Source organism: Notechis scutatus, chromosome Z, assembly GCF_049901735.1.
Source record: "Notechis scutatus isolate UNSWTSFEM ecotype Mainland chromosome Z, rNotScu1.2, whole genome shotgun sequence".
In the NCBI taxonomy this organism is placed as follows: Eukaryota; Metazoa; Chordata; class Lepidosauria; order Squamata; family Elapidae; genus Notechis; species Notechis scutatus.
In genome coordinates, this window is record NC_142025.1 from 83,438,285 (window position 1) to 83,465,951 (window position 27,667).

At 39.1% G+C, this 27,667-nt stretch overlaps 1 protein-coding gene across 5 annotated transcripts in view; it reads right to left on the bottom strand.

Moving 5' to 3' along the window:
- ANKRD17 (ankyrin repeat domain 17) overlaps nucleotides 1–27,667 on the bottom strand; it is a 125,944-nt gene that overhangs the window by 14,471 nt on the left and 83,806 nt on the right. For all 5 annotated transcript variants that reach the window (XM_026679873.2, XM_026679872.2, XM_026679874.2 and 2 more), the window contains 9 exons: nucleotides 23,941–24,086; nucleotides 20,406–20,548; nucleotides 18,251–18,464; nucleotides 10,568–10,743; nucleotides 9,189–9,351; nucleotides 5,117–5,212; nucleotides 4,399–4,515; nucleotides 1,950–2,124; nucleotides 294–738 (listed from right to left, as the gene is read on the bottom strand). In XM_026679873.2, coding sequence (XP_026535658.1) covers nucleotides 294–738; nucleotides 1,950–2,124; nucleotides 4,399–4,515; nucleotides 5,117–5,212; nucleotides 9,189–9,351; nucleotides 10,568–10,743; nucleotides 18,251–18,464; nucleotides 20,406–20,548; nucleotides 23,941–24,086 — 1,675 coding nt within the window. The remainder of the gene's footprint in view (nucleotides 1–293; nucleotides 739–1,949; nucleotides 2,125–4,398; nucleotides 4,516–5,116; nucleotides 5,213–9,188; nucleotides 9,352–10,567; nucleotides 10,744–18,250; nucleotides 18,465–20,405; nucleotides 20,549–23,940; nucleotides 24,087–27,667) is intronic.

Here is a 27,667-nt window from a genome sequence, read left to right on the forward strand (position 1 = left end):
CTTGTAGATTTCCTATAGTTTGTCTGATACTTCAATGAAGGTTGAAATGTCATCTGGCCCTTATTTGTCAAGGTGAAAACCAATTTCTTTCTAGGATTCTGAAATGCACTTATACTATCTTTAAATAGTTTATTTGGTAGAAAGGCAACAGAAATATTTTAATAAACACTGCATATTATCAATCAATAAAGGAACAAAAGGGAAAGAAAATACAAGCCAACAAAAATTCAGAGATGTTACAGCATGATTAAGATTTATCAATCGTTTTGGCAATAAAACCCACAGAACCTTACTTGAGTGGAGATTTGCTAGACATTGGTTTTCGCTCTTCTTTTGGGAATGTAACAAGCACTGCTGGCTGCTTCTTGCTGTTCTGATCGTTACTGTCTGCTGTGGATGAATTGCTATCACTTTTGTGGCTGTTATTACTATTGCTGCTTTCATCACTACAGCTGGAAATCCTCATGTTGTCACTGTCACCACTTTCACTTGTACTGCTGCTTTTCGATTCACCATTTATTTTCTCTGGTTGAGAGTAGGAGATTGGAAGCTGATCATCAAACATTATCTGAACTGTATCTTGGTTGATTTTATTTTTCCTGCTTTTTCTCTTAGAATTGCTTGTAGTAACATTATTTCTTTTTCCATGGGAACCTGCCAAAGTTGTCCATGTTGCAGATATACCTATAGTAGTGGTTGTGGTAGCACTCGGGGGTTCTATTGGGACTCCTGGCTCTTCTAATTGAGAAACGAAAGAACATGATTGAAGCCCAAGCATTCCTGAAGTGTTTATCATTGTATTGGTCCACATATTTCTATGCAAATAATTTATGGAGATCTTAGATCCTGTTACAGTACCTTATTACCTAATACCTATTTATTAACAAGTAGGTTGATGTGTGAACATATAAATGTAACAATTGTACTTCTAAAAGCTGAGGAATTGAACACAAACCTAATTTACAGATTATAGAGGAAAGAATTGAATTTAGAGAACTGGTGAACAAATTTCTTTTATGGTATTCTACAAAAAGTCCAATTTAACAAACAAAATCTCTTTAAAAATTGCATGAGAATTTTAAAAATGCTCTTAATTAATCAATCAGGTTTTTTATTAAGTTAATCTCAAGAACAATTCCAAAAAGCCATTTTCTTCATTTTGAACATCAGTTCTTTGCAAAAATCACTTTAATATTTTCAGTGATTGAAATGGAAATGTATGTAACAGATTTATGATTTATAAACACAAACTTAAAAGTCACGGGGTAAAAATATTTATTTCCATCAAATCTCTATAAATTTATAGTATGGAGTTTGCTTTAATTGAATAGCTTTATTATTTAATAATATTGATTTAATCTAATGGAGATCATAGGATTTAATTATGATTTAAAATAAGCAATTTGTTACTGAACCGATGCTTAAGAGTAGATGTCAAATATTTTGAAAGGAATAAAGGGCTTTGAGTCAAAACGCATGGTAACTCTAATGCTACAGTTACCACCTTCTTCCTTTATACAGACCACTAAATTCTGTTCTTCATTCTCTAAAGCAAGGGTCTTCAAAGTTGGCAAGTTTAAGACTTGTGGACTTCAACTCCCAGAATTCCTGAGCTAACATGACTGGGGGAAGAATTCTGGGAGTTGAAGTCCACAAGTCTTAAAGCTGTCAAGTTTGAAGGTCCCTGCTCTAAAGCTTTTAAGCCTCAAAGTGCCTATAAGCACCGTAGCCTGCGAAGACTCCTGTAGATGGCATCCACTGGGCTATGGCAAAGGTGATGAGATATTAACAAATCTCATGAAATTATTCAATTGCAAGATTTTGGGAAGGAAAAGTTAAAAAAAAAACCTGTGAAATCTGATTATTTCCTGGCTGTTTCAAGCTAACTTTATGTGGCATCTATACCAGGCAACTCCAATAATAGTCATGAGTAGTGCTGTAATATATACCTTCAGCTTTTAGGTTTTTTTCCTTTTCTTGAGCAGCCTGTAGTTCAAAATTTTCTTTGTTTTTTGCCTCAATTTCTTCTAGCTTTCTCCTCTGCTCCTCTTTCTTCTTTCTTCTTTTTTCTTTTCTTTTCTCTCTTTTAGCAGCTAGTGCTAGCCGTCTACTTTCTTCCCTTAACTACAAATTAGATTAAAAACGTGATCAGAAGAACTGTCAAAAAAGAAACTGCTATCTTGAACAGATAATACCGATTCAGAGCTGGAAATAGATATAATAAGAAACATACACATGTATACCCATTTCAATAGCTTTCAATTATTATCAATATAGATTAATTATGTAATCCCTTATATTCAAATTAGATATGTGTATGCCGATAAATAACCTGAAAAAATAAGAGCTTCTCTAAAGCTGATTAATTTATGATACAGGTTGAATCATTTATTTAATTGGGTCCTCTAGTTTTAGGGTTTGTGTGGAGAATAGATCACAGTTTAGATCATATTTGTGTAGAAATATTGAAAATTCAAAGGGCTCCACAAACTTTTAACACCACTGTTCAGTCAGAAAAGCTGTGAACAAAGTGTTTATTTGTATGTAAAATTTATTTGTTATGTAAAATCAATTTTAACAACCCCAAGATAGGATGCAAGAATTTCAAATTCTAATCCAATGATTTTTGTGTGAGCTAGGACTTCCTTTTGGTCATCAGTGGGCTCTTTATTCAAATAATGCCAAGAGAGAGACATTTAAAAGCGGTAGAATTTAAAACTGCAGTATTCTGGCACAAATACAGTCACAAATCACAAAGGCTAAATAAAACTGGCAATTTTTAGACTGACTATGTAGATGGAAGGCTTACTTAGAGAAGGTGGTATTATACTTGACAGTATTATTCTCTAAGAATATTCAAATAATTTATAAAAATATGCAAAACTAATATGCAAAAAAAGTTTTCAGAGAAAAGAACTGAAATGGAAGTAATTAATGTCAGAGGGTACAGTTAGACTGGGTGGCAGTACCCTGCTGCTTGCTGATAGAAATTCATGCTTTTCAGTAACATTTTTAAGAGTGCCTACCAGTTAAAATTAAATCACTGGTTGTATTTGCAGCGCACTGAAGATTGTTGGGAGAGCAAGGAGTTGCTCACCATGAGCTGCTGAGAACTGGGACTTCATCCAACAAAATAAGCTACTGGCCTACATGCCGTTACAGTACTTACTGTGAGAGTATCTGACCAGAAGTGCACATCTGAGCAAGTGTAAAAACATCAATAGCAGGACAAGGTAAATTAGAAAATATTCCTGATTTCTTTCACTTATATTGCTTAATGGTTGGGTTGCTGGTAGTAGTTCCAGGGTAATTGATTATTGGCCAGGTTTGAGTATGTCTCAATTAGCATAGGAAATAGCTGTCTGAAAGGGTATACAAGGAACTCTTGAGTTTACTTTGTGAACTCACTAATTTTGAGAACTGACCAGAAATGTGCATCTGAGTAAAAGTATAGTTTTAAAAACATCAGTAGTTTGAAAAAGAAATAGTTCATCCTTGATAAGTGCTTGTGAGATTTCAATTTTATTTTTAGGATGTCTGGTTTGATTCACTGTAATACTCATTTTGCAGCTATTTTTTTGTGGTACTTAAGTTTGGATGTTATCCTATTTGTATGCAGATTGCTAGTTTCATGGACAGATTGCTTATCTAGAGTCTTTAGTTTGTCCTCTTCAGGCTGAAATTAGATGGCCAACTCAACCAGTATGGGTCATATATCATGGCTACCATTCTGCTAAACTATGCATTACACGCTGATTCTATTGAGCTACCTGCTTCTACAAAGACCATGTAGAAGTAAGGCAGTATGGGCAACTGTGAGATCTGGCAGAGTGAGAGATGTAGATCACAAACACACATGTACAACTTGATGGACCCAAAGCAGCATGCCTCTACCGAGGTAAATGGCCTGGCTGCAAGGGCCCTGAGGTAAGCCGCTGTGAGGAGCATGGGGCAGGTCCATCCGCCTCGCCGTATGGCCACAGCACTAGTGCATTGCTTGGCCTCCTGCTCCGTTGTGGCCATGAGCAAACAGAAGAAGTGAACCGGAGGCCACATGGGATCCTGCTAGATGGGGCTGCTGATGCCATGGCTGCAAGGGGAGGCAGTTATCAGGGTGTGGGTGGCCTGGCTGTGGGGCCCTGAGATAAGCCAGTGTGGGGCACATGGGCAGCTCCATCCCCTTGTCTCGCAGTGGCGGTGCTGGTATGCCGTGCGGCCTCCTGCTCCACTGGCGAGCAAGCAGAAGAAGTGGGCCTCCTATACATGGTGGGGGTGGGGGAATCAAGACAACCTCTGAAAATAAGCCTTAGTGCTTATTTTGGGACCCACACGGGTAAGTCTATCACTGTTTGTTGTTCTAAATCTAAATACAAACTATTCAGAAAAGGGTTTACTTACCTTTTCCAGATCCAACTCTTCCAAAAGAATGCTTGCATTTTTGTTTGCTTCTGCAGCCTGTCTGTCTTTGGCTTGAACAATTGATTCTATACATAGATGGCACTTTTTCAACATTTCCTAAAATAGCAAAGGAGGAAGAAAACAGGAGGAATGAGCACCAATGATTGGATCACTACAGCATGGGATCACATAAAAGTGGAATAAGTTCATGGCACAAGCTTTCCAAAGACTTAGGAAAGTTAAAATATTCCAATAACCAATGTAAGAAGTTAATTTGGTACCATAACTGATATCATTTTCAGGTAATCTTTATAAGATAAAGAATATATGCAGACACTTCACTTGGTGCTTTCTGAGTTTGCTTATTTTTTATAGACATTTCATTGCCCTAACTAGATAATATCATTAGACCAGATATTTAGATACTTCATTAGCTATGCTATGTTGGCAAATATGAAAAAGAACTTGGCAAGGTACCACATCCTTGTATTTTCTGTATTCAAGAGTGAATGATTATTTATTGTTATTTATTTTTACTTATTTTACTTATTATTTACATTCTTCTTACAACTATAAATGAATTAGAACTCTAAGACCATAGGAAATCTAAACAAATGCTAGGATTGAGTTGAGCACAGTTTTCAGATACCATAGTGAAATATATTTTGGTCTAGTATTCTGAAGAAAAAAAAATATGAAAGAAAAAAAAAGAACTTACTTTGTCAGTAACTGTTGCTATGTATCGCATACATTCAGAATCTGATGGAAATTGGTTGACTTCTTTTACTAGATAGCGTACAACTTTCACATGACCCTAAGAAGAAAAAAATCAGCATCACTGATGATTATTTAAAGATATGAAAAATGAATATTTAAAGAAATGAAAAAAATTATACGACAGTTCATTAAAACATCTTCCTGCTGCAAACTCATTTACCCAGGGTAGGGAAGAATATATATGCACGCACATTCATAAAACCAAGAGAAAATCTCTTTTCCTGGATCATTTTTATTAAATTAAATTAAAACTTGAGCAAAAATAAAGTTTGGAATTTAGCTTCAAAGAAAACACAACAGTACTTACCATGTTTCTCATATAATAAGGCCGGGTCTTTTTTTTTTTTTTTTGAACCCCGAAAAAATGGCTAGGCCGTCTTTTCGGGGGTGACTTAATTCCGCCCCCTTGCATCTTCGGGCGGGTGGCGATGGCTTGGATGTTGACCTCGGCGTTGGTGGGGCACTTCGTATTGGGGTCAATGCTGGCAGCACCATATCCGGGTGTGCAACAAAAGTACTTCCTAACGGCAAGCCCCCCCACCATTCCCCCCATTTCACATGTTTTAATATAGGCCTTAATTTGGGGGGAGGGGCTTAATTTCATTTCATGCCTATAAAACATGCTGGTACTTCCTATTGGGGGAGGCCATATTGTTGGAGAAACAGGGTACCTTTCCAGATATATGGAACAGGAAAAAATGAAATAGATTTAACATCTAAAATTACTGGTGTTTTTAAAGTTGTAAACAAAATAAACTTCCTGGAATGAAACCCTGGCATAACTAGAGATTGCCAGTATAGGAATACTGATGGAGACAACTATGGAAATCTTTCATCACTGGAATATGGATTGAAGCATTCATCTGCTAAATACATTGTTTCTTAAAATTGTAAAGCTATGGCAACTCTGAATTGTATCCATCCAGCTAAAGTTTCAAGTATTATTGTTTTAAAATAATAAATCAGGCTTTAGATGCTTTTATTTAGAAACATATAAGCAGTTTATAAAATAAGTGCAATGTAACTCAAACAGATGTGAGACATTAAGATTGTGTTGGCAATGCCTCCTATTTTTAAATTTCTACCTAAACAAACTTGCTCCTGTTCCGTATTTATCAAAGTTATATAAATGCCCATCTCATTAGCACATAATGAGATACAATAACAATGTAAAATCACAGATATAAAATGTAAAAATCCATATTAGTAAGTATCGTAAAAACCTATGAGAGGTGATGAGAGGAATAAAAATGGTTGTGTCTACAACTGAGACATCTCAGCAGGTCTCCTGTATCCTGAGAACCCTCAAATCTTATTACATGACAGGTCTTGAGGGTCTTTTGGAATATCAAAAGGGATGGGGCTAATCCCATGGCAATTATATATGGGATTCATACAAGCTTGCCAATAGATAGTAATAGATGATATTGCTATACTGAAATCATTGTATAGGTCACGGCCGTCGGGCCAAATCCACTCCACATGCCATTCTGGAAACTGTAAGGCCCACAGCATCCAGACGGGCGTGCCTGTGCACACGCACAGGCCCAACCCATGCCATCCCGGCAGGCGCGTGTGCGCACAGGAGGCAGCAAGTGAACACATGCCTGCGAAAATGGTGGGGGCTGGGCCTGTGCATGCATACGTCCACCTCCTGTGTATATGCTTACCCAGATGCTGTGGGCCGGGCCCATGCACACAGGTGTTGGGCCAGCGTTCCCTCAGCCCAGCCCAGCGCATCTCGGTGTGGATCCCCCAGGGTTGCAGATAAATGCTGCAACCATACCAGTGTCTCTGGCCCTTTTGATGTAAGTGCGTGTGTGTGTGTGAGCTGTCTGGCAGCAGGGGCTCACAGCTGGCCCTCCAAGAAACAGGCAGGGCACCGGCAGCAGGCAGAGTCGGACCACTGGACAGGCTGCCTGAGACATTGAGCAGGCTGGACTGCATGCCTCTCCCCTGTGCCTCTGCCTCCAGCTATGCCACGAGTGCAGACCAAAACAAGGTAAGGCAGAGGGGTAGGGCAACTGCTGCTGGACACCAGCAACCCGCCTACTTTCTCTGGTCTATTTTTGCTTGCGGTTGGAAAGCCAAGAAGGGGTGGTAGAGCATGCTCAGGCCCAGCAGGCAAAAGGCGGCCACCTCAAGCGGGGAAAACTGGATCCTCATTGGCGCCACGGCTGCTGAGGCCCAGCTGGGTTTGTATGTCTCCCCCACCATCTCTGCTTGTTGTGCAGCAGGTACAGACAGCCGAGGTCTCGGAGAGCAAGGACTCGGATGAGGGGCCTGTGTGTGATGCAGGGATGGGGCCAGGACTATCAGAGAATAGAATGCTTCCTTTGGATATTGTGGAGGCTGGCAGCAGTGATGCAGAGGACCCCAAGGAGCCTGTGCTCAGTGCGCATGCACGCAGGGCTGCTCGAAGGAAAGAGCAGCTGAAGCAGCACAGGTGACTTGGGAGTAAAGCTGCAAGGTAATGGCCCCTCCCTTAAGAGATAAAAGCCAGCTGAGAAACCGGGATTATTTGCAGGAAGCAAAGAAGTTCTTGCATTTCAAGACTTGTGGATGTTCAAACTATCCTGGTTTGTGTTTAGAGACTTTTTGTTTTGAATATTTCTTGGCAACTTAATCTAGTGTTCTTGGCAGCCTTGCACAACCTTGGCAAGGCTCGTTCTTATCAGAGACAATTAGTTTTAATAGCCTTTTAACTGTGAATGAATGGAATTTGCAGAGAAGGATTGAAATATTTTGCTTTTACCTCTGTTTGGTGTTTGTTTCCTTGGAACAAGGTTTGGGTCAGAACACTGCTGGGCCTGGGTGACCATGGCGCCAATGGGGATCTGACTTTCTCCACTTGTGGTAGCCGCCTTTTGCCTGCTGGGCCTGGACATACTCTACCACCTCTACTGGGCCTTTCTAGCTGTCCGCTTCGCCTCTTTTGGCCTGGTGGGTCTGCCAAGCCGCAGTAGAGTTGCCACCCAGGAACTATTGAGAGTAGAAACCCCCGATGATTTGCCCCTTCACCAGAGTGGCTCCTTCAGACGAAGCCCGAGAGTGCGGCCCCTTCCACAGACTGAAGCAGCCCCACTGAACGCAGCCTTCAATCTTGCAGCCCCTCCCCCCGCTGCATCTCCATTCCGAGTTGAGGGTTGCAGGCAAATTCCCCGCTCAGCTGGCATTCCCAGAAGACACTTTGGCACCAGACACACCTCAGCACTGCTGTGGGCCACTGCAACAGCTCACAGCAAGGCCGAGATGCATTGGGTGCACAAGGGTTACATGCTCCATGTGGAGGACAAGGACAAGACCCACAAGGGGGCCAAGGAGAAGATGACCAGTGGCGACCTGCTTTCCAAACACAAGCCAAAACAGACAGTGGGACAGAGTAAGTATGTCCAGCGGTCCACATCTCATTCCTCCCACTGCTTTCTCCTGCTGCTTGGTGGCAGCAGGCTCTGGAGCCAAAGTGTGGGGCAGCTGAGGGGCTGGCAGACTGTGGCTTTTGCCAGAAATCACACCACCCCGCACACAAAGGACAGCAAGCGCATGGTGCTGATTTTTTTCTGGCTGTACCTGCTTCACCCCGCCTCCCCTCACTTCATCCTGCAGAATGAGCCTCCTGCCAACTGCTCCACCCACCGGAGATCCCTGGATTCTCTCCCAACCCCACCCGGCCCCCACAGGTACCACCCACACAAGCGATAATAAGATGGCCATGCCCCTGGGCTATGCCCAGTTGGCTGCGATCATCCTGGCCATGCCCTTCCCCCCCAGCCCTGGAAGACAACCACAATGCTGATCCAGACCTCAATAAAATTGAGTTTGACACCTCTGGTATAGATATTTTTCAACTTATGACCACAATTGAGCCCAAAATTTCTGTTGATAAGCAAAACATTGTCAGTTTTGTCCTATTTTACAACCTTTCTTGCCAGAGTTGTACGTAGACGATCACTAACGAACTGTTATAAGTCAAGGACTTCCTGTATTTTCAATTAAAGATAAAAAATGTTTACCTTTCGAAAGGCTGCCATTAGAGGAGTTATTTTCCTATTATCAGCGGCATCTACATCTGCTCCTGCTTGTACTAATAATTGGACAACATCTAAATGACCACCATTTGCAGCAAGCCATAATGGAGTATTTCCTTTCTTGTTACGAACATCAATGTGAGCACCCCTACCAAACAGTAAAAAAGTTTGATTAATCAACAAGATATAATCCCCTAGACAAAAAACCTGTTCCAAAGGCTGCTATTATTTACTGATTTATCAATTTATTGATCATATTTATATGGCCACCCATTTCATGTAGTGTGATTCTATGAGACATACAAACTGTAAAAAACAATTTTAGAAGAATTCAAAATGTACAAAAATTGTTATTACAAAAAGATAAATGAGAGCACCAAATTATAAACCATTAAGCCACCCAATTATCATCTGCTTCCGGCCCCTTGTGATATAACCAGGAATTGCTATTACTTTAAGAGGGATAAATAAGTTAGGAGTTATATTAACAGATCTTTCCTCTCCAGAAAGCACTACTTTTTATTTTATGTTACAAAGTTCAAAATCTAGTTTGTAACTGGGAAATGTTACAAATAAAATAATAACTAAGGATTGAAGGTTGAACACTGAGACACTGTATTCAGTTCCATATTCAAAATGCATTCTTATTATTCTGAATGAACATAATAGGAAAGTATTAAGGATAATAATCTAATGGTGAGTGTTAATTTTCACAATTCTGTCAAATGTACACTATTCTCTTAAGATTAACAGTGTTCTGGTTTTTACAAACATTCACTCTATATGCACACTCTGTAGTGTGCTTTGATCCCAAATCCTCAGCTTACATTCCGACAAGGTTTTATCAAGCCCACAGTAAGTATTTTTGGGATGGAAACACTGATTTGAGATTCTTCTCAAAGATTAAGTTGTACCATTCCAACATGGTAAGGCAGAGAAGACAAGATCCCTATAGAGTCTATTTGAGGTAGCATAGCTTCAGGTAAACCCCTAAAGAGATGTAGCCAGTGTATATTACACTGCCATTATTCTTATTCCTTATACAATCCCCAGGTATGTTTATAATATTTTGAATGCCCCACACAAGATACTTTTTATACATCCACAAATTAATATACTACCCATTAGGATGGCTCTGGGCAGCTATTTAAGACTCCTATATGAATGCTATAGCTGCTTATGTTTGGATTTGGAAGTGGAATCTGTCTTCCATGTACTACTTCACAATCCACTATACATTCAATGTTTTATGGAATTATTAGTCGCCCATAGTAGACTTTTTAACTGCTCACAGAACCAAGAGGCCATGGCTCCGTGACCAATTAAAAAAACCAGAATGTTCAATAGAAGATAAACTATCATACCTGCTAATAAGCAGTTCACAGAATTTGTAGTGTCCTTTGTCAGCTGCAATGGTTAAAGCTGTATCTCTTGAAGAAGGGACTGGAGGGGCATTTACATCAGCACCTTTGTCAAGAAGAACTCTGCCTACTTCAGCATAGCCACCAGAAGCAGCTTCCATTAATGGTGTCAGTCCAGTCTATATCGACAATAACAACATTAAATATGTTTTCTCGGGTGAAATATGTAAAAAATTAAAACAACAGTTAAAAAAACAACCAATATAGTTTTACTGTATAGATAAGCATTATTAACTTTTATGGTGGTTCTCTGTAAAAGAAGTAAAAAAGGAAGAAGACTGACTCCTGATTGGTTTGATTATTAGTGTTTGAAATAATTCACAGGAATGATTGGGGGCAGGCAAGGCTTTGCATCATAAATAAATGGCAGGATATCTACTACAGAATGACACTAAAACTGAATAACATCAACAAGAAAATATCAGGAAAATAAATAGATTTTGTATGGATTGTTAAATAGTTTTAAAATCTTATTTTTTCTATTTTGTGAAAAGTATAATGAGGGCAAAATGTTTAAACTCTTATTAGATTTTTCTTTGCACAAAAGATTACAAATAGAACATTTTATAGAATAACATGTACAAAAGAAAGAAATTTGAATCTGAAATGGGCAAAGGTTCTGGATCTAGTACTGGCCATGCTTGCTGCTCAGTTGACAACTCTTTAAAAGACCCATGCCTGTACCTGACCTTGCATGGCAGTTATAAATGTATCTCCTTTATGGAGCTGTTGTTAGGAAAAATATGTTTGCTTATGCCACATTTAAAGCATCTTTGCATCTTCAGATCCAGGTACTTTACACCATTAGAATGTACAATATGTGTTATGAGACATTCAGATTTTATATTCAGATGTGCTACTGAGTTCAGTGAGTTTTTCAACCAAAGGCATACTTAAGATTGCTTATGTAGCTTTTTCAAATAGAAGGTAGTCTAACTTCCAAGAAGGAACATGCATGGAAAAAGTCCAAAAACTTGAATTATCTGAGGTTATAAAGGAACACAAGAAATTTACTTTTATTGGAAAAGAAATCTTATTAGACTTTCTTTTTAGACAATAAATATACCTTCATGAAGATTCTAATAATCTCAAGAGGGAGAAAGAAAGACAAATATATAGGAAAATTTGACCCCAGACAATTTGTCTTTAAAAATGGTCAGTGCATTGATTGAGCCACTTGTTATAATTTGAACCAGATCTACTTTTTCTCAAGTTTTCAGATGCATTCTCATTAAAAGCTACAGAATATTTTGATCAAAATACCTTGTTCTATACAAAGAAAGAATTACAACTAGCATATGAAATAAGAATTTTTTACAAAGTCATGTGAGAATCAACAAAGCAAATTTCTGAGATTTATTCTTCAGAGGGAGCATAACCCAAGTCAGACTAGATTGCTCATCCTATTTATTAACTCTCATTCATTCTATTAATAATCTTAGAACTTGTTCTTCACTAGAGCACAAAGAAAAGAAAACATATGTCTGGATGTTATCTGCATATGCATGATCGCTAAATCACAATTCTTTTTTTAGATGACTGAGAGTACATTGCTAAACAAAGAGAATCCTATAAGATAATTTTACTATACCAACCAACGCAATCAACTTGCTTGGCTGAAAAGGTTCTGCTTTTCAATACTCTAACTGGTATAAACTTGAATTAATAATAATGTCTGAAGGATAAAAAAATTTGAGGAATATTATCCTAAAATACTTAAGTCAATATAGTAAGTAAAATCCTGAAGATGAATGTCTTCAAAGAAGATAATTCTAAAGATTCAACAAGACCATCCAAACAGAATGCAATCAATTACTTCTAGATTGAACACCAAGAAAGTTTATGAACCTCTAGGTTTTGAAAACACACTCTGGACATATGGAAGCAAAATCACATACAATATCATTGGTGAGACAAATATGTGGTGGAGCTCAAAATCAAGAGAGAGACCATCTTACAAAGTTCTACCATGGTAGACACAAATGGTATCTTTATACTGCTGTACTACATAAGGGATCTTTTCAGGAGTGTATTGATGTTCATAGAGTACTTGGATATTAGGCATGTCTTCTCTCCTTTGAGAATTGACCATACAGTTCAAATGTCTCCAAACAGTGAACTCCAGCATCTTACAATGTAAACTTGCTATAAAGATTCATATATTGGTGAAGAAATAAGCTTTTGAACTAAATCCTAAATAAGGGATGATTATTATTATTTTCTGCTGCTGTCTACCTTTCTGTACTATTGGCAAGTAAAAGAAAACACAAAACTATTATAGTTTATGCTAGCTTCATTTTCTTTCTAAAATCTTTTTTCCAGAAAGCTTTTTGAAAAATTTCTATTCTCTGGAGAAAAGAAGATGGCCAGAATAGGAGCTCCAAATGTAAATCCTGAGTTTTCAAAATAGTTAGATAACATTATGCTAAGCCTTCATTGGTTTGGATTAATCTTTTAAATGCAGATATCTTTTAGATGTTCTGTTTTGACTGAACAGCAGCCACACTATTACCCAAGAGAACAAGAAAGAAATTTACTGAAAAAGTTTAGATCTGTAAATCCTTTTTCAGTTGATATACATCTTGCTACCATACTATCTCTTCTAATGAAAATATGGATTGATTGAATTTTTTATTTAAAAGTAGGTTGAACGTAGCATGATCTCCCAGAGAGCCAAAAGATTTATATTCATGGCTTTTAATCTGTTGAAAAAAATAATCAGAAATTCTTGACACATAAGACTTTATGGCAGGCATCTAATTCAAGAGGATTTGTTTTTAAACCATTAATAGTGCTTGGTAACCTAACCCTAAACAAAAATGACTGAAATGAAAACTTGCCCACTGGAGAATATCTATACAAGAGACAAATGTCTAGGCAAGAACTGCAGAAAAGCTCTGGTTGCACACAAAGCTAATATAATAATAGTCTGATCACCAGATGAAAGAGGATATAAACCTGAAGGGTCTAAACTAATAGCTATCCATTAGAAATTTATACCACCTTTCTTCAAAAGCTCAAGGCAGTGTATACGTCAATCCTTCACATAACAGAAACAGGAAAAAAATTATGACATTTTCATTTTGGGAGAAAGATAGTGGTGAAGTTTATTGAAGTTATTATATTCAATAACATTCCTTGTTGAGACATGTCAGGACTGACAATCTTTTTATCTCGAAATTACAAATAGTTTATAAACAAACTGGCATCTTTGGTCCACTGTTGTCCTGATCTCTCCCTTTTTTGATGCTACAATGACCACCAAGTAATCAGCCTGATCCTCTCTCTGTATGATGACAGTATCTTCTGATAGGGATGTAGTCTTGGGAGTAAGAGCTGGAAAAATATTATCAGCTTGATTTCTATTGTATAATTCTTGTTGATTGTTTCTAAAACTCACTAAACATTATATGATACCTGTAAATTTCTGAAGATAACCACATAGAACTAAGTTTCTTACTAGAGTGCTAAATCAGTTTGGAATTTTAAGTTGTTGATTATCTAAGATTGAATCTTTAAAGACTGCTTGAAATAGTAAGAGGAATAAAAAGCCTTGGACTGTTTGGAAGATTTCTTTTCTTCTCTTTCTGGAGAGTTGGAGAGAATTTTTGTTTCCTTCATTGCTTCTATTGCATTGTCCAAAAAACAACAACGAAAAGGAAAGAAAAAAAAGAAAAAAAATCTGTTTCAAAGATTGCTGTACCGAATTATATCTACATCCTTCTTTCACAACCTGAGGCTTCTTTTGATGATCATATGCAATCCATTAATGTGGTTGTTAAGGAATCCAGTGTCAATCAGCAATCCATTAATTGGTTGTAAAGAATCCGGTGTCAGTTCGGCCATGGAAAAATTTTCTTCAACAAATTTCTAGTATCCTTGTCCAATTTATTTCAAGCAGTTTGCTGAACACCTTAATGAAGGCCACAGAAGAGGCTCTGAGCAGCATAAGTGAGGCATCAAAACCCCAATGAAGTGCAGCTTTTACCTTCCAGCCATGTTGGCTCTACTGGCAGGTTCAGACTCAGAAGGCAGGAGGGCTCTAGATGCTCCAATTGCCACTCTATATGGGGTATGAGAAGATCTTGCACCATATCGGCTCAGGAACAGAGATAAAGTTTGGCTTTGAAGAGCTTCAATATCCTCCACAGATAATGGCTAAAGTAAGCTAGGAAAAGGACAAGAAGGAGCAGGTGAGGGAACCAAGGTGAAGGATGATGTAATCCCAGGTATTTATTACAGGGAGTGCAGGAGGACACTTCAAACTGAAGAGACTGCATAGCTGTGGATAATTGGTGACAGAAAAAAAAAAGACAACATTGGGAAGACATACCCTAATGTTCTCCTCTGAGAGCATTCAACCCATTTGAAAGGATATGGGTTTTTTTTTGTTTCTTGACAAAATTTGGACAAAACTGTAAACTATAGAGTAAACTACACCTCTCTTCTAGGTGAAGAGAGAGGTATTTTTCCTCTCACAAATCCACTCCTTTACTTGTTAAATATCGAGACCCGAGCTCTGTGTGACAGCTCTGTTCTCACCCTGCTCCTGCCAACCTAGCAGTTCAAAAGCATACAAATGCAAGTAGATAAATAGGTACCACTTCGGTGAGACGGTAACAGCACTCTGTGATGTCATGCTGGCCACATGACCGCAGAAATGTCTTCAGACAGCACTGGCTCAATGGCCTTGTAACAGAGATGAGCACTGCCCCCTATAGTTAGCAACAACTAGCGGAATAAAATCCGCAGAACTCTTTTTTCTTTTACTTGTTAAATATAGTGCGCTCAACAGTGGCATATGGTCTGGCATTCAAACAGTTATGCGGAACTAACAGGAAATGTTGAGACCAAGTTGTAGCCTTTCCAGGCTATTAGCAGAACTGAAGGATTTCAGCAAAATGTTGCGTTTCTCATTTGCTTCCTCTTTGCCACTCATTCCCACAGAGATCTCTGCTTTGCTTACTTGTGATAAATGGTATGCAGAAAGAAACATCAATTATGGAAGGAACACATAAGGCCTCACACAAATCCAAGGGCACAAGCTCAAACACTAATGAAATAGCCTCCATGATTCAGAATGTTTTGCTTTATGAAGCAGCAAGTAAATATAAGTATGCATGAAATGAAAAACATGTATTGTTTTGAATCCAGAGCAAACCATCAGATTCTGGAAGTTTTGTCAATTTGTCCTTGGTTTAACAAAATGTAAGCCTGGGATATTGTTTGCTGTTCAGGGTTTAAGATTCAGAGGATCCCAGAGTAATATTATGGGGCAATTAGGGAAAGGTTGATGCATGTCAACCCTCAGAAGCTCTATCTGGTCAGTATCTGTGACCTTCCTAGCCTCTTCTTTTCCCTCTTCCCCTTTCCTTTCCCTTTCTCGGTCACTACAATGTCAGACAATAGTATATTCTACAGGCAGTTTTTCATTTACGACCACAATTGAGTCCAAAATATCTGTTGCTAAGTGAGACAATTGTTGTGAGTTTTTCCCCATTTTGCAACTTTTCTGCCCACAATTGTTAAGTAAATCACTGCAGTTGTTAAGTTAGGAACACAACTGTTAAGTGAATCTGGCTTCCTCAATTACGTTGCTTGTCAGAAGGTCAAAAAAGATGACCCAAGAACACTGCAACCATCATAAATATGAGTCAGTTGCCAAGCATCTGAAATTTGATCATGTGACCATGTGGATGCTGCAATGGTCATAAGTGTGAAAAAGGTCAAAAGACAGTCAATGTCACTTTTCTCAGTGCCGTTGTAATTTCAAACAATCACTAAACGAATGGTTGTAAATTGAGGGCTCCCTGTACTGGGCCAACAATTCTCTTAATTTCTGCCCTCCCTTCAGCTGCTATCACCAGTCTATGCAGCTGCTCCTTATTGTGATAATAAATAACCCACTATGCAGAATGTTTTTCTCTCCCCTTTTCTAAGCCCCCCCCCCCACTTTTATCTGGGAAAAACTAGATTTTAATATAAATCTGAAACAAACATCCACATTTCAGTCCATGGATAAAATGAATGATTTGAAACATGTGTTTCAATTTGAGAGCAGACTACATGAATCCAGTTGTTGTATGCAAAGACCATTTTGCACATTCCTATGAATAAACTTTTATTGTTGTTGTTGTTATTCAGTAAAACACACAAAATGACTAAGTTCTACCTTTTATAAAAAAATATGTAGTACTGAACACTGGCACCAATGAAACAGCCACCAAAAATCAAAACAAAACAGAGCATTTGCTTTCACGATGTTATAAAAACTACATTAAATAAATGTCAGTCTGTCTACCAGAAAGGGAAAATTTACTGCTGTATTACATACATTTCAAAAGGGAGCCTTCAGAATCATCTTTAAAGAAAGTAATTGAAATCTAGAACTTGAAATGGACGCTTTACATCGGTACCATTGTTAAATTGTACAACAAAGAATGTTCTCGCATCAACTCAGGAAGTTCAACTGCCCTAGGAGCTAATGATACTCTCTAAGTCTGTCATTTGTACTTCTATAACTGTCTGGTTTGGTATGGCAACCAAACAAGACAAGTAAGACTCCAATGGATAGTTAAGACTACAGAAAAAATAAGTAGCCTTCCTTGCATAGAAGATTTATACATTGTGTAGGACAGAAGGAAGGCTGAAAAAGCATCTGCAGATCCCTCACATCCTGGACACAAACTGTTTCAACTCCTTCCCTAGGATGGCACTTTGGGGCACTGTATGACAAGACAACTAAAGAAAGGGACAGTTTTCTTCCTCTTGCCATCACTCTACTGAACACTTAATTCTGTCATTGATAACATGGTAATAACCTCTTCTTATCCCCTTCTACTCGTTGCACCCTTTTAGTATTATTAGTTCTGTTGTTTTGCATTGAGTTCATTGAGTGCTTATGTTAGAGCGAGGAAGAGAGAGGGAGGAGAGGAGAGGAGAAAAAATCCCTTCCCCACACATAAAAAGAAAAGGGAAAAAAAGAATACTCCTATAAATGTTACTGTTAAAAATAGACAAAAGTTTGTCCTTTGAGATAGTCATAGTGGAATGCTAAATATTTAGTTATTTAGCATTTTGAATAATCTTTTGCACAGCCATAAAATCTATATATGTGATACAGAAATTGTGAACAAGGAATCTGTCCTTGCTATATATTTAGGGACAGTTTAAATCAGTAGAAAAGCAAATGCTTTTTGCATAGATACATGTAGTCCTCCAATTATGACAATATGGAAAGTCCTGTCACTAAGCAATATGATTGGTAAATTAGTTATGCCCAATTTTACAGCTCTGTTTTGCTGCTGTTAACCAAATTACTGTGGTTGTTAAGCAAATCACATGGTCATTAAATGAATCTGGCTTCCTCTATTGTCTTTGCTTGTGAGAAGTCCCCTGGGAAGGTCACAAATAGCAATCATGTGATCCCAGAATGCTGCAATCATTGTAAATGCATGCTAATTGCCAAGCACATGAATTTTGATCATGTGATCATGGGAATGCTGCAAGAACTCTTGTAAATCACTTTTTTTTGCTGCTGTTTTAACTTCAAATGGTCATAAGTCGAGGACTACCTAAGTGTACAAGTTAACAAAACTAAACTAAAAACTAAGAGTTATTCCTTACCTTAGCTCTATGCTCAACATTAGCTTTTCTATCAAGGAGAAGACTAACTACTTCCGTTCTTCCTTGGAAGCAGGCTAGCGTCAAAGCAGTATTTCTATTGGTCTCTATCTGTGCGTTAATATCAGAACCCATGTCTAAGAGCAACTTCACAGCTGCAGTATGGCCATTCATGGCTGCCAACATTAATGGAGAGATGCCCAGTTTGCTTCCAGTTCTAAAAATAAATTAATATATGCCACATTTTAGTATTGTAAACATGATGACTTTTTATAATATTGATCTATCTATATAATGAAGATATATGCATGGGACCTCCTCTAATGCAAAGCTTTCAGTGAGGGTTCAGAGGCTAAGTAGCTACAAATAGTTCTTGAGTTACGAATGTAATGGGGCCTGCCCATTCTATTCATAACCCGAGGATTCGTAGGAGCGAATGGCATTAACCTGAACATGATCACTCCTTCCCTTCACCCATGCATTCACTAATCAAATGCACAGCTCGTTAATTACATGGTATCTGCAGTATCTCTATTACTTGGAACGGTGATGGGGTATCTCAGGGTGGCGAAGACCATGGGGTTTAATGATGGAACAGGTCACCTGCTTCAGACCACACAAGGCCTCCCCCAACCCACTGAGATGCCTCATTCTCCCTGTCTTGGGGTCCAAACAATTGCTTCTCCCTCCATCCTGCCATGCTAGATCACTTACCTTGTAAAGATTTGTCTCCTCTCCAGACTCTTTGCCTGCTCCTGGTGAGAGCAGGAGGAGAGCAGGAGGAGCACGCCCTACTCAGCTTCTCTGACTCACCAAGGCTGCCTGCCCCTTCTGGAGCAGCGGGCAGTCTTGGTGAGTCTCCTCCAATGGCTTCCAGGCTGGCACGGAAAAGCGTTTGCATGCCAAAGGGAGGTTTGGGGCAATGAAATCACATTGCTTCAAGTCTGTTGGCGTGCAAACACAGACTGCAGACTGGAAGCTTCGGGATGCCTTAATCTCACAAGACTTCAGGCACCCATTCTCTGTAAAAGTGGATGTCGCAAGAGATTGTAGCCCTCAGAAGCTTTCAGCGTGTGCCCAAAAAGTGTTTATGTACCTATGGGGTGCCACTTCAAAAGACCAAAGGCTTGAGGAGGCCTTTGCTGAAGAGAACAGAGCCTCCGGAAGGAGCGTGCATCACTCCAGGGCTCTGTTTTTGCCAGTAAAGGCCTTTTTTCAAGGCTTTTGCTGAAGAGAATGCAGCCCCTGGAGGGCACGTTCAGGAAGACCTAAAGCGCCAAAACAGGCCAGGAAAGGGAAGGCTCTCTAGTTCTTTGCAAGGTGAGTATCCACAGGCCTAGTGCCTATGGAGACCTGGTGCAAGGGTTGGGGGGGGGGGGATAGGCAAGGCAAATACTGCAGAGCCTCTGCTGCCGATCGTAAGGGCAAAAACTACCGTGGTGCTGCAACATTTGTAATTTTGGGAATTGTTCGTAAACATTAGGGGCGCTAATCACATAACTTCAAACATTCACTAAGGGAATGTTGTTAACTCAGGGATTATCTGTATTCATATATTATATAGATATACTATTGGGAAGACTTACTAGGTGATAGGACTTGGCCACCCTTAGCCAATTTTGAAATGTTAACCAGCTTAGATCTGGTTAATATTAAAAATTGGGTGACACAATAAATACCAGGGCTGCAGGAGCCTGGAAGTTAAAAGAATATTCTGGAAGATAATGGCAAAGTAGTTCCATATAATTGCCAAAAAATAATATGGACATGTCCATGAAATTAGCAAAAATGCAGTTTAACCTGAAGACTGAAACACCTTTAATACTGGAAGAGATACCTAATTTTACCTTATTTATCTATTTCAGTTATTAAGTTTTAAAATAGGAGTTGTTTACCCCCCATTTTTTAATAACCATTTTTATGAATATACATATTTTGGGGGTCATGACCAAACAAAATGAGAAGCTTAAAGTCAGTTTGTGAGCTTCAGAAGTGGATGGAGACTCCCAAATGAATCTCCATAGCTAAAGTCCAAACTTTAAGTAACACATTTTAGTGGCTCTCCTTAACCATATTGCCAGCTCCTACAATGAAAAAAATGGTTTTCCTAGAGATTAATCAAACAACTATGAAGTAGAAAATTAAAAAGAGAACTTGCCTTGAATTGATCTCTGCAGCAGCATTCAACAGTATTTTGATGATGTTCACATACCCACCAGAAGCAGCTAAACTTAAAGGTGTATAATCGGAAACATTTCTGTGTTCTTTGTTTGCACCTCGTGCTAACAGAAGTTCCACCACCTGAAGCGTCATATAGAAAGTTACTTTAAGAAATGATTACTGCTTCAATCCTAAACATGAAACTTATATCAAAATTCCTTCCTAATTAGCAATACTGAACCATTTTTCATATACAGTATCAATCAAAACATTTGTATTTGTGTAATTTAACATATCAATCTTATAACAAATGTGATATACACAACTATTCATTATAGTTTAATAATGAAGCAATGTGACAGATATTTCAAACAAGATGTAAATTGGGTCAGTCTATTCAAGTTTCATTGAGAGGGAGGGAGAACAACCAGAATCTAGGAAAAGATTTAATAATGAAGTAGAACTTGGATATATTTTCTTCCCTGAATGGAATTTCATTCCTGCAACAATCAGAAATAAACATGCAAATTTATCATCTGTCACACATGAATAAATATCATCCTTACTACTTTTTAATTATATGATTAGTTATTGATATTTATTGACAGGTTTATTCATTTTAATGTAGTTTCATTGTTGCTCAATGTTATTAACCACTGCTATCTGGCTTTGCCAAGAGTCTGAGGGTACAAATCTGAAAAATAAACAAATCACATAAATAAACCTTATTGCAGATGTGTGATCATTGCTGAAATATCTGAAGGGTGAAAGTTCATGCATTTACCAAATCCCTTGTATGGGGAAGACACCTCTGGATTGTAGCCAAACTATTTCAAGCTACTGCTGAAAATTGGAGTAAATAGATCAGACTTAATAAACTGGATTCTAACTAATCAGAGTCCAGCTTATTAGATCAGATTTTGGAAAGCAGATACCAAAATAAGATTAGATTTGAATAGGCTTCTGATTATGATGGTTTTATAATACTTTTATTATTCAAAGAGGTTTCTCAGGAATAGAGGTAAGTACCGTATTTTTCAGAGTATAAGACACACTTTTTCCACCCCCAAAAGTGGGTGGAAATGTCTGTGTGTCTTATACAACAAATGTTGCTGAAGCCTCACCAACCCGCTGGCCTCTGCCTCCCAACAATTTGCCTCCTTGAAGCAAACAGCAAACAGCCTGTTTCAGCTTCAGCACAACCTGATTCAGAGGTCTCCAACCTTTTGGACCTCAGGGACAACCAAATTCATAATTTTAAATCCTGCGGACCACTAATATGAATACAGAATGCTGCTCACGGAAGCGCCTGGACCTTCACTGACGGGATAGGATCCTTCAGGCACTTAGCTTGGCTGCTTGTTTCTGCAACCTTAAATACTCAAGGAGTCATTTGGACCCATTTCCCACAGAAAACAAAACACCTGGATCTCTCATCTCTCTCTCTCTCTCTTTCCCTTTTTCCCTCTCTGTGTCTTGTTTTTTCCTCTTTCTCCCTCTCCCTCTGTGTCTTCTCTCTCTTTCCTTCTCTCTCTTTCTCCCTCTTTCTCTTGTCTCTCTCTCTTCCCCCTTCTCCCTTTCTGCCTCTTTCTCTCTGTGTCTTGTCTCTTTTCCTCTTGCTACCTCTCTCCCTCTCTCTGTCCCTGTGTGTGTGTGTGTGTGTTATCTCTCTTTCTCTTTCCCCTGCCCTCTCTCTGTCCCCGGGGTGGGGTGGGGGGAATGGAACCACTGAATTGGTGCTGGGTGTGGAAATCTGATGTTCGGAGGCTGACGAGCCGTGTGCTGAAGACCAGATGGCTGGCGGGGAGGTGGGGCAATCCTGTAGTCTCCCTAGCTTTCTGCAACAGCGGGAGGAGCACGGACCTCCTGATCTGCAGGAAGTGGCTTCCAGCGATGCCCTCAGATGAAGATGTTGCGAGGGGGAGGCTTGACCCCTCCCCTCAGGAGCCTCAAAGTGCTTGCTGCCTCTCCTTCCTGCTGGGCGTGTAAGTGCTTCTGGCAAGGAGGAAGAGAAGCATGGTGGGAGGAGCTGTGGTGGCTGCCAGAGGGGTGACGAGTGCTTTGCGGCTCCTGAGGGGAGGGGCGTGGAAGATTGCACCCTCCCCTCGCAGGCCCAGGAAGGGCTCCGATGCCACAATCTCCCATGCATTACCCTCCCTCCCCACGCGCATTAGTCCATCCGCCAGCGGTATCACTCCTGTTGCAAACAAAAGTGTGCTGCAGACCACCAAAAAAATTTCGTGGACCACTGGTTGGTGACCTCTGGCCTGATTAGCACAAACATCTGATTGTCAGTTGGATTGGCCACCTGACGAACAGCTGTTTCAGGCTACGGGGATTGCCATTTCCTATTGCCACCTCTGCGCACCCCATTTTCGGCCTCCGCATTCCTTTTTTGGCCTCCATATGCCATTTTCCGCCTGTTCTGATCCCCGCCACCTGGAACAGGCCAAAAATGGGGCACACAGAGGCCTAAAATGGGGTATGCGGAGGCTGAAAACAGGGCTTGAGGAGGCTGAAAACAGGATGCGGAGGTTGAAAATGGGGCGAGCCGAGGCAGCAATAAGCTATTGCAATCCCTGCAGCTTGAAACAGCTGATCGTTGGGAGGCCGATCCATCCAACAATCAGCTGCTTGTGTTAATCAGGTTGTGCTGAAGCTGAAACAGGCTGTTTGCTGTTTGCTGCAAGGAGGCAAATTGCTGGAAGGCAGAGGCAGATTTTTTTTCTTGTTTTCCTCCCCAAAAGCTAGGTGCACCTTATACTTCAGAGTGTCTTATACTCAGAAAATATGGTAAGTGCCATTATAGTCCAGCCTAAAAGTTTTCTGGTTAGCTATTGGACAGAATACCAGAGTAGGTAAGTACTGGTCTTGTTCAGCATGTGTCTCATTATAATCTTCAGTTAGTATTTAACCATGGTAAAGAAAAATAAAGTATTGATTAAATGTTATAAATTCAATGCAATTATAATATAAATAATATCGTGTGCATACAACACTACATTCAATATTGACATGCTTGAGTTTAGATTTCTCTACTATTCCTCTGGCTTACTCAGAAAGTGACTGTTAGAATATTGACTTTGAAGCTAATCAAAGTACTCTGTTAGCAAGCCTGGACTAAAGAACTGTGGTTATGATATAAACCAGGATTCCGGAAAGGATTTGAACCTTGTTTGAACAAATTATGAATTAACATCACATATGAAATAAAAGTACATGCAAGGTATTATATTAAATACTGCAATAAAAACATGATTATTAGAAAACATAAGCTACCAAGAGTTTCCCTGTGATAAGATGGATAGTCAATAAATTTTATAAATAAATTAATAAATAAAAAGATAAGTAAGTAAGTAATCCAAATATTTCAAAATAAATTTCCTATTCTGTGGAATTTCTCAAGCATCCACTAACATTTCTAATACCAGTATTTACAAAATATCTCTTGGTTTTTGCAAAAATGGCTTCTGAAGAATATTGGGGATCTGAACTTTACCTTTATTTTTAATAAACAATTTTTAATATTTTACCTCTTGTCTTCCTCCAGAGCAAGCTAGAGATAATGGTGTGTCCTTGGTCCTTTCAGACTGAGCTTCAATATCTGCACCATTATCTAACAAAATCTCTACAACACCAACATGACCTGCAGTAGCAGCCAAAATAAGTGGAGTAAACCCTGAAAAAAAAAGAGTAGATATCATTTAAAATGTTTCCTTTTAAAATCTGTATCACTGTTTAAATTGGTACATAAGTACCGTATATACTCAAGTATAAGCCGAGTTTTTCAGCCCATTTTTGTGCTGAAAAAATCCCCTCGGCTTATACTCGAGTCAGATTCCCCTCTGAAAAAAAAATGGTGTGGAGTCGCTGCCGCCGGGCAGCCCCAGTCCCGCCACCTCGGGAAGGGAAAGGCAAAGCGCTTTTGCCTTTCCCTTCCCGGCTGGGGCTGTTGGGAGTCGCTGCCGCCGGAGCGGCCCCAGTCCCGCCGCCTCGGGAAGGGAAGGCAAAGCGCTTTTTGCCTTTCCCTTCCCGGCTGGGGCTGTTGGGAGTCGCCGCCGCCTGCCTTTCCCTTCCCGGCTGGGGCTGTTGGGAGTCGCCGCCGCCTGCCTTTCCCTTCCCAGCTGGGGCTGTTGGGAGTCGCCGCCGCCTGCCTTTCCCTTCCCGGCTGGGGCTGTTGGGAGTCGCCGCCGCCTGCCTTTCCCTTCCCAGCTGGGGCTGTTGGGAGTCGCTGCCGCCTGCCTTTCCCTTCCTGGCTGGCCCCAGTCCCGCCGCCTCGGGAAGGGAAAGGCAGGCGGCGGCAACCCCAACAGCCCCAGCCGAAGAAGGAAGGCAAAGCGCTTTGCCTTTCCCTTCCCGAGGCGACGTGAGATAGTGAGATCGTTTCCCAAATTAATTATTTTTATTTTTGAAATTTACCAGTAGCTGCTGCATTTCCCACCCTCGCCTTATACTCGAGTCAATAAGTTTTCCCAGTTTTTTTGTGTAAAATTAGGTGCCTCGGCTTATATTCGGGTCGACTTATACTCGAGTATATACGGTACTTACGATAACATTTATTTTCCAAAATGGATGACAGGTACCATTTTCTGAATTGCCTATCTATGGTGGGAAGCTACCCCCTCCCTTCATTTGTAGGCTTCAAAAATAGGGGAAAAATATGTAACAGCTAATTCCCATTGATATCCAATTCCCTGTCTGCAAGCCAATTCATTCGAGGGAAAGCTGGATACCTTCCATCCACTATGGAAAATGACCTTTCCACAGTTAAATACCAGCATGTCATTTTTTCACTGTGGCAAAAGGGGTTCTCGCTGCCACACACCACTCTAACAGCCTTGAGGGAGAAAGATATACTCCAAACCTCTTAGGACAATGGCATCACCTACTTATAAGACTGCTTAGCAAGGACATTTTGACTAATGAGTACATATCCACTCAGTAATAATGCAGAGAAGTGAGATTATACAGGTGCAGTATAAATATTCTCTGAAGGCTCATTAGTAGTGAATGCCAAAGAAGTAGCAATGCTCTTAATGAGAAGCCATGAGTCCCCTAGAACACGAAGTCACCTGAGGCTCATGCACTAAGTGAGGCACTCCTTCAGGCCCCTTGGATATAAAGAAGAGACCCTTGCAAAAAGGAAATACAGAGATGATCTGAACTATGGGCTTCTTCAGCTCTAATTCTTACATATTCAATATTCCACTTATATCTCCTCTTCTTCCTGATACTTGCACAAAACAAACATAAGTAAGATAAATCTTGATTCTACTTATTCTAATGATGATAAATTATTGACCAAAAGAACTGGCAACAGACCAGAGACCTAACTAGGTAGTATGTTTTGCTCAAGAATATTTATTCAGATCTGATTGATAAAAGACCAGAACTTTTGCAGGCTACATTTTTTTCTCTGATACCCTGAACAAAAGGCTTTCCAAATCATTTATGAATAAGAAGAGTTCATGCAAGAATCTGAAATAGTTGAAATAACTTCTTCATAAAGATGCCAACACTCTGGAATCAAGTTCATAGATTGAGAAATGATGTTCAAAAACACTGGCAAAGATGAATTTATTGACAACTGATAATCCAGGTCTTCTGGGCTAATAAAAAAATAACACCTGGATCAGTTTCACTTTTTTCAACATAGCCTTGTGCAGCATCCAATCAACTCAGAAGAGATGAATGAGCATAACATAATCATTCAGCTCCTTAGGTGGGAAATTCAGAAACAAATCTCTGAGTGGTGACTGGAGGGGCAAACAGTTTTAATATTGGCATCTGAACTATCTGATAGTTAAACTAAAAGCCCTCTAATGAAAGCATCATTTTCTCTGATTCAGGTCCCCCAACACAAACCAGTCAGCCATCAATTTGTACAGATCTTTCATAACTTCTGCAAATAAAGAAGGTGCAATTCTATTTACAAAAGACTTTGGAGATATTATACGGGCTTAAGTAGTTTGGGAATACCAAAAACTTCATTGACAAAATACCACATGATATTCATAGTAACATGTAACTGAGATGGCAATGATAATTAAATTGAAACATAGCTGACTCAAAAATCATACTCAGAGCTTTTAGCAAGGGTGTCTCACTATATTAGATAAAGACATTAAATGAGATGCTTCATTGTTTGGTTCTGAGCCTTGTATTTTTCAATATTGTTAATTGTTTGAATAAGGAAGTCATTTGATGGGTAGTTAATAATCTAGAAAACTGAATAAAATTCAAAATGATCTTGTCTGCTAGACAAGAAGACTGAAAGGTAACAAAATGAAATTTAAGAGATAAATGCAAAAGTCTTTATTTAGGAAAGAAAAATCAAATACCAAGTATAAAACCGATACATGACTTGGCAACAATACTTGTGAAAAAGATCTAAAAGTTTATTATAAACTAAGAGCTGACTATGTGATGTGTCTGTAAAAAGCAAATGCAATCTTACACGCATTAACAGTATAATTTCCAAACCACCGTATTAGAAGTTCTTTGTATTCTGCTTAGGACAGGCCTATTTTAATATTGTATTCAGATCAAGAAACCAACATTTTAAAGATGGTTTCAAATAAATGAAATAGATCCAGAGAAAGTCAATGAGGATGATCAGAAAAATAGAAACTAAGCTATGAAGAGAGAGAGAGAAAATGAGGGTATATTTAGGGTTATCAATCTTTTTATGGCTATGTCGTATTAAAGATCAAGACATTTTCTTCATTGCTCCAGAGTACATAATAATAATAGATTTATGGTAATTGTTTATATTCTATTATGCAGCTGCTTTCAAATCTTTGTGATTTGATAGACTTTATTTTTCCAGAACAATTTGTAATTGCTTTCAGTTTCTGGATACCCATGCTTCTGTCAATTCAATTTTTAAAACTGGACATTAGAAATACAAGATCTAGTTAACTTGTCTCATGTTGGCCTCTTTTGCAGTTACTTGATTTTTCTATGCATCAGTTTTTACCAAATAAGTCTTGACCTCATATTGCATATCTGAAATATTTAGCTTCGTTATTAATATTTTTATCAGTTGCCTGCTTTCCTTTTTCATTTAATATTGAGTGATTTTTCTTTTGATCCAAACATTTTCAATGTTTTTTTTTCAGTCTCACACTTAAAAGGCATCAATTATTCCTCATTTAACCTTTCTGGATCCTCCAGTTCTCATAGTCATGTATTACAACTGTCCTAATCCTAATCAGTGTGATTTCTCTGAGCTTTAATATTTATCTTCATATACCATAA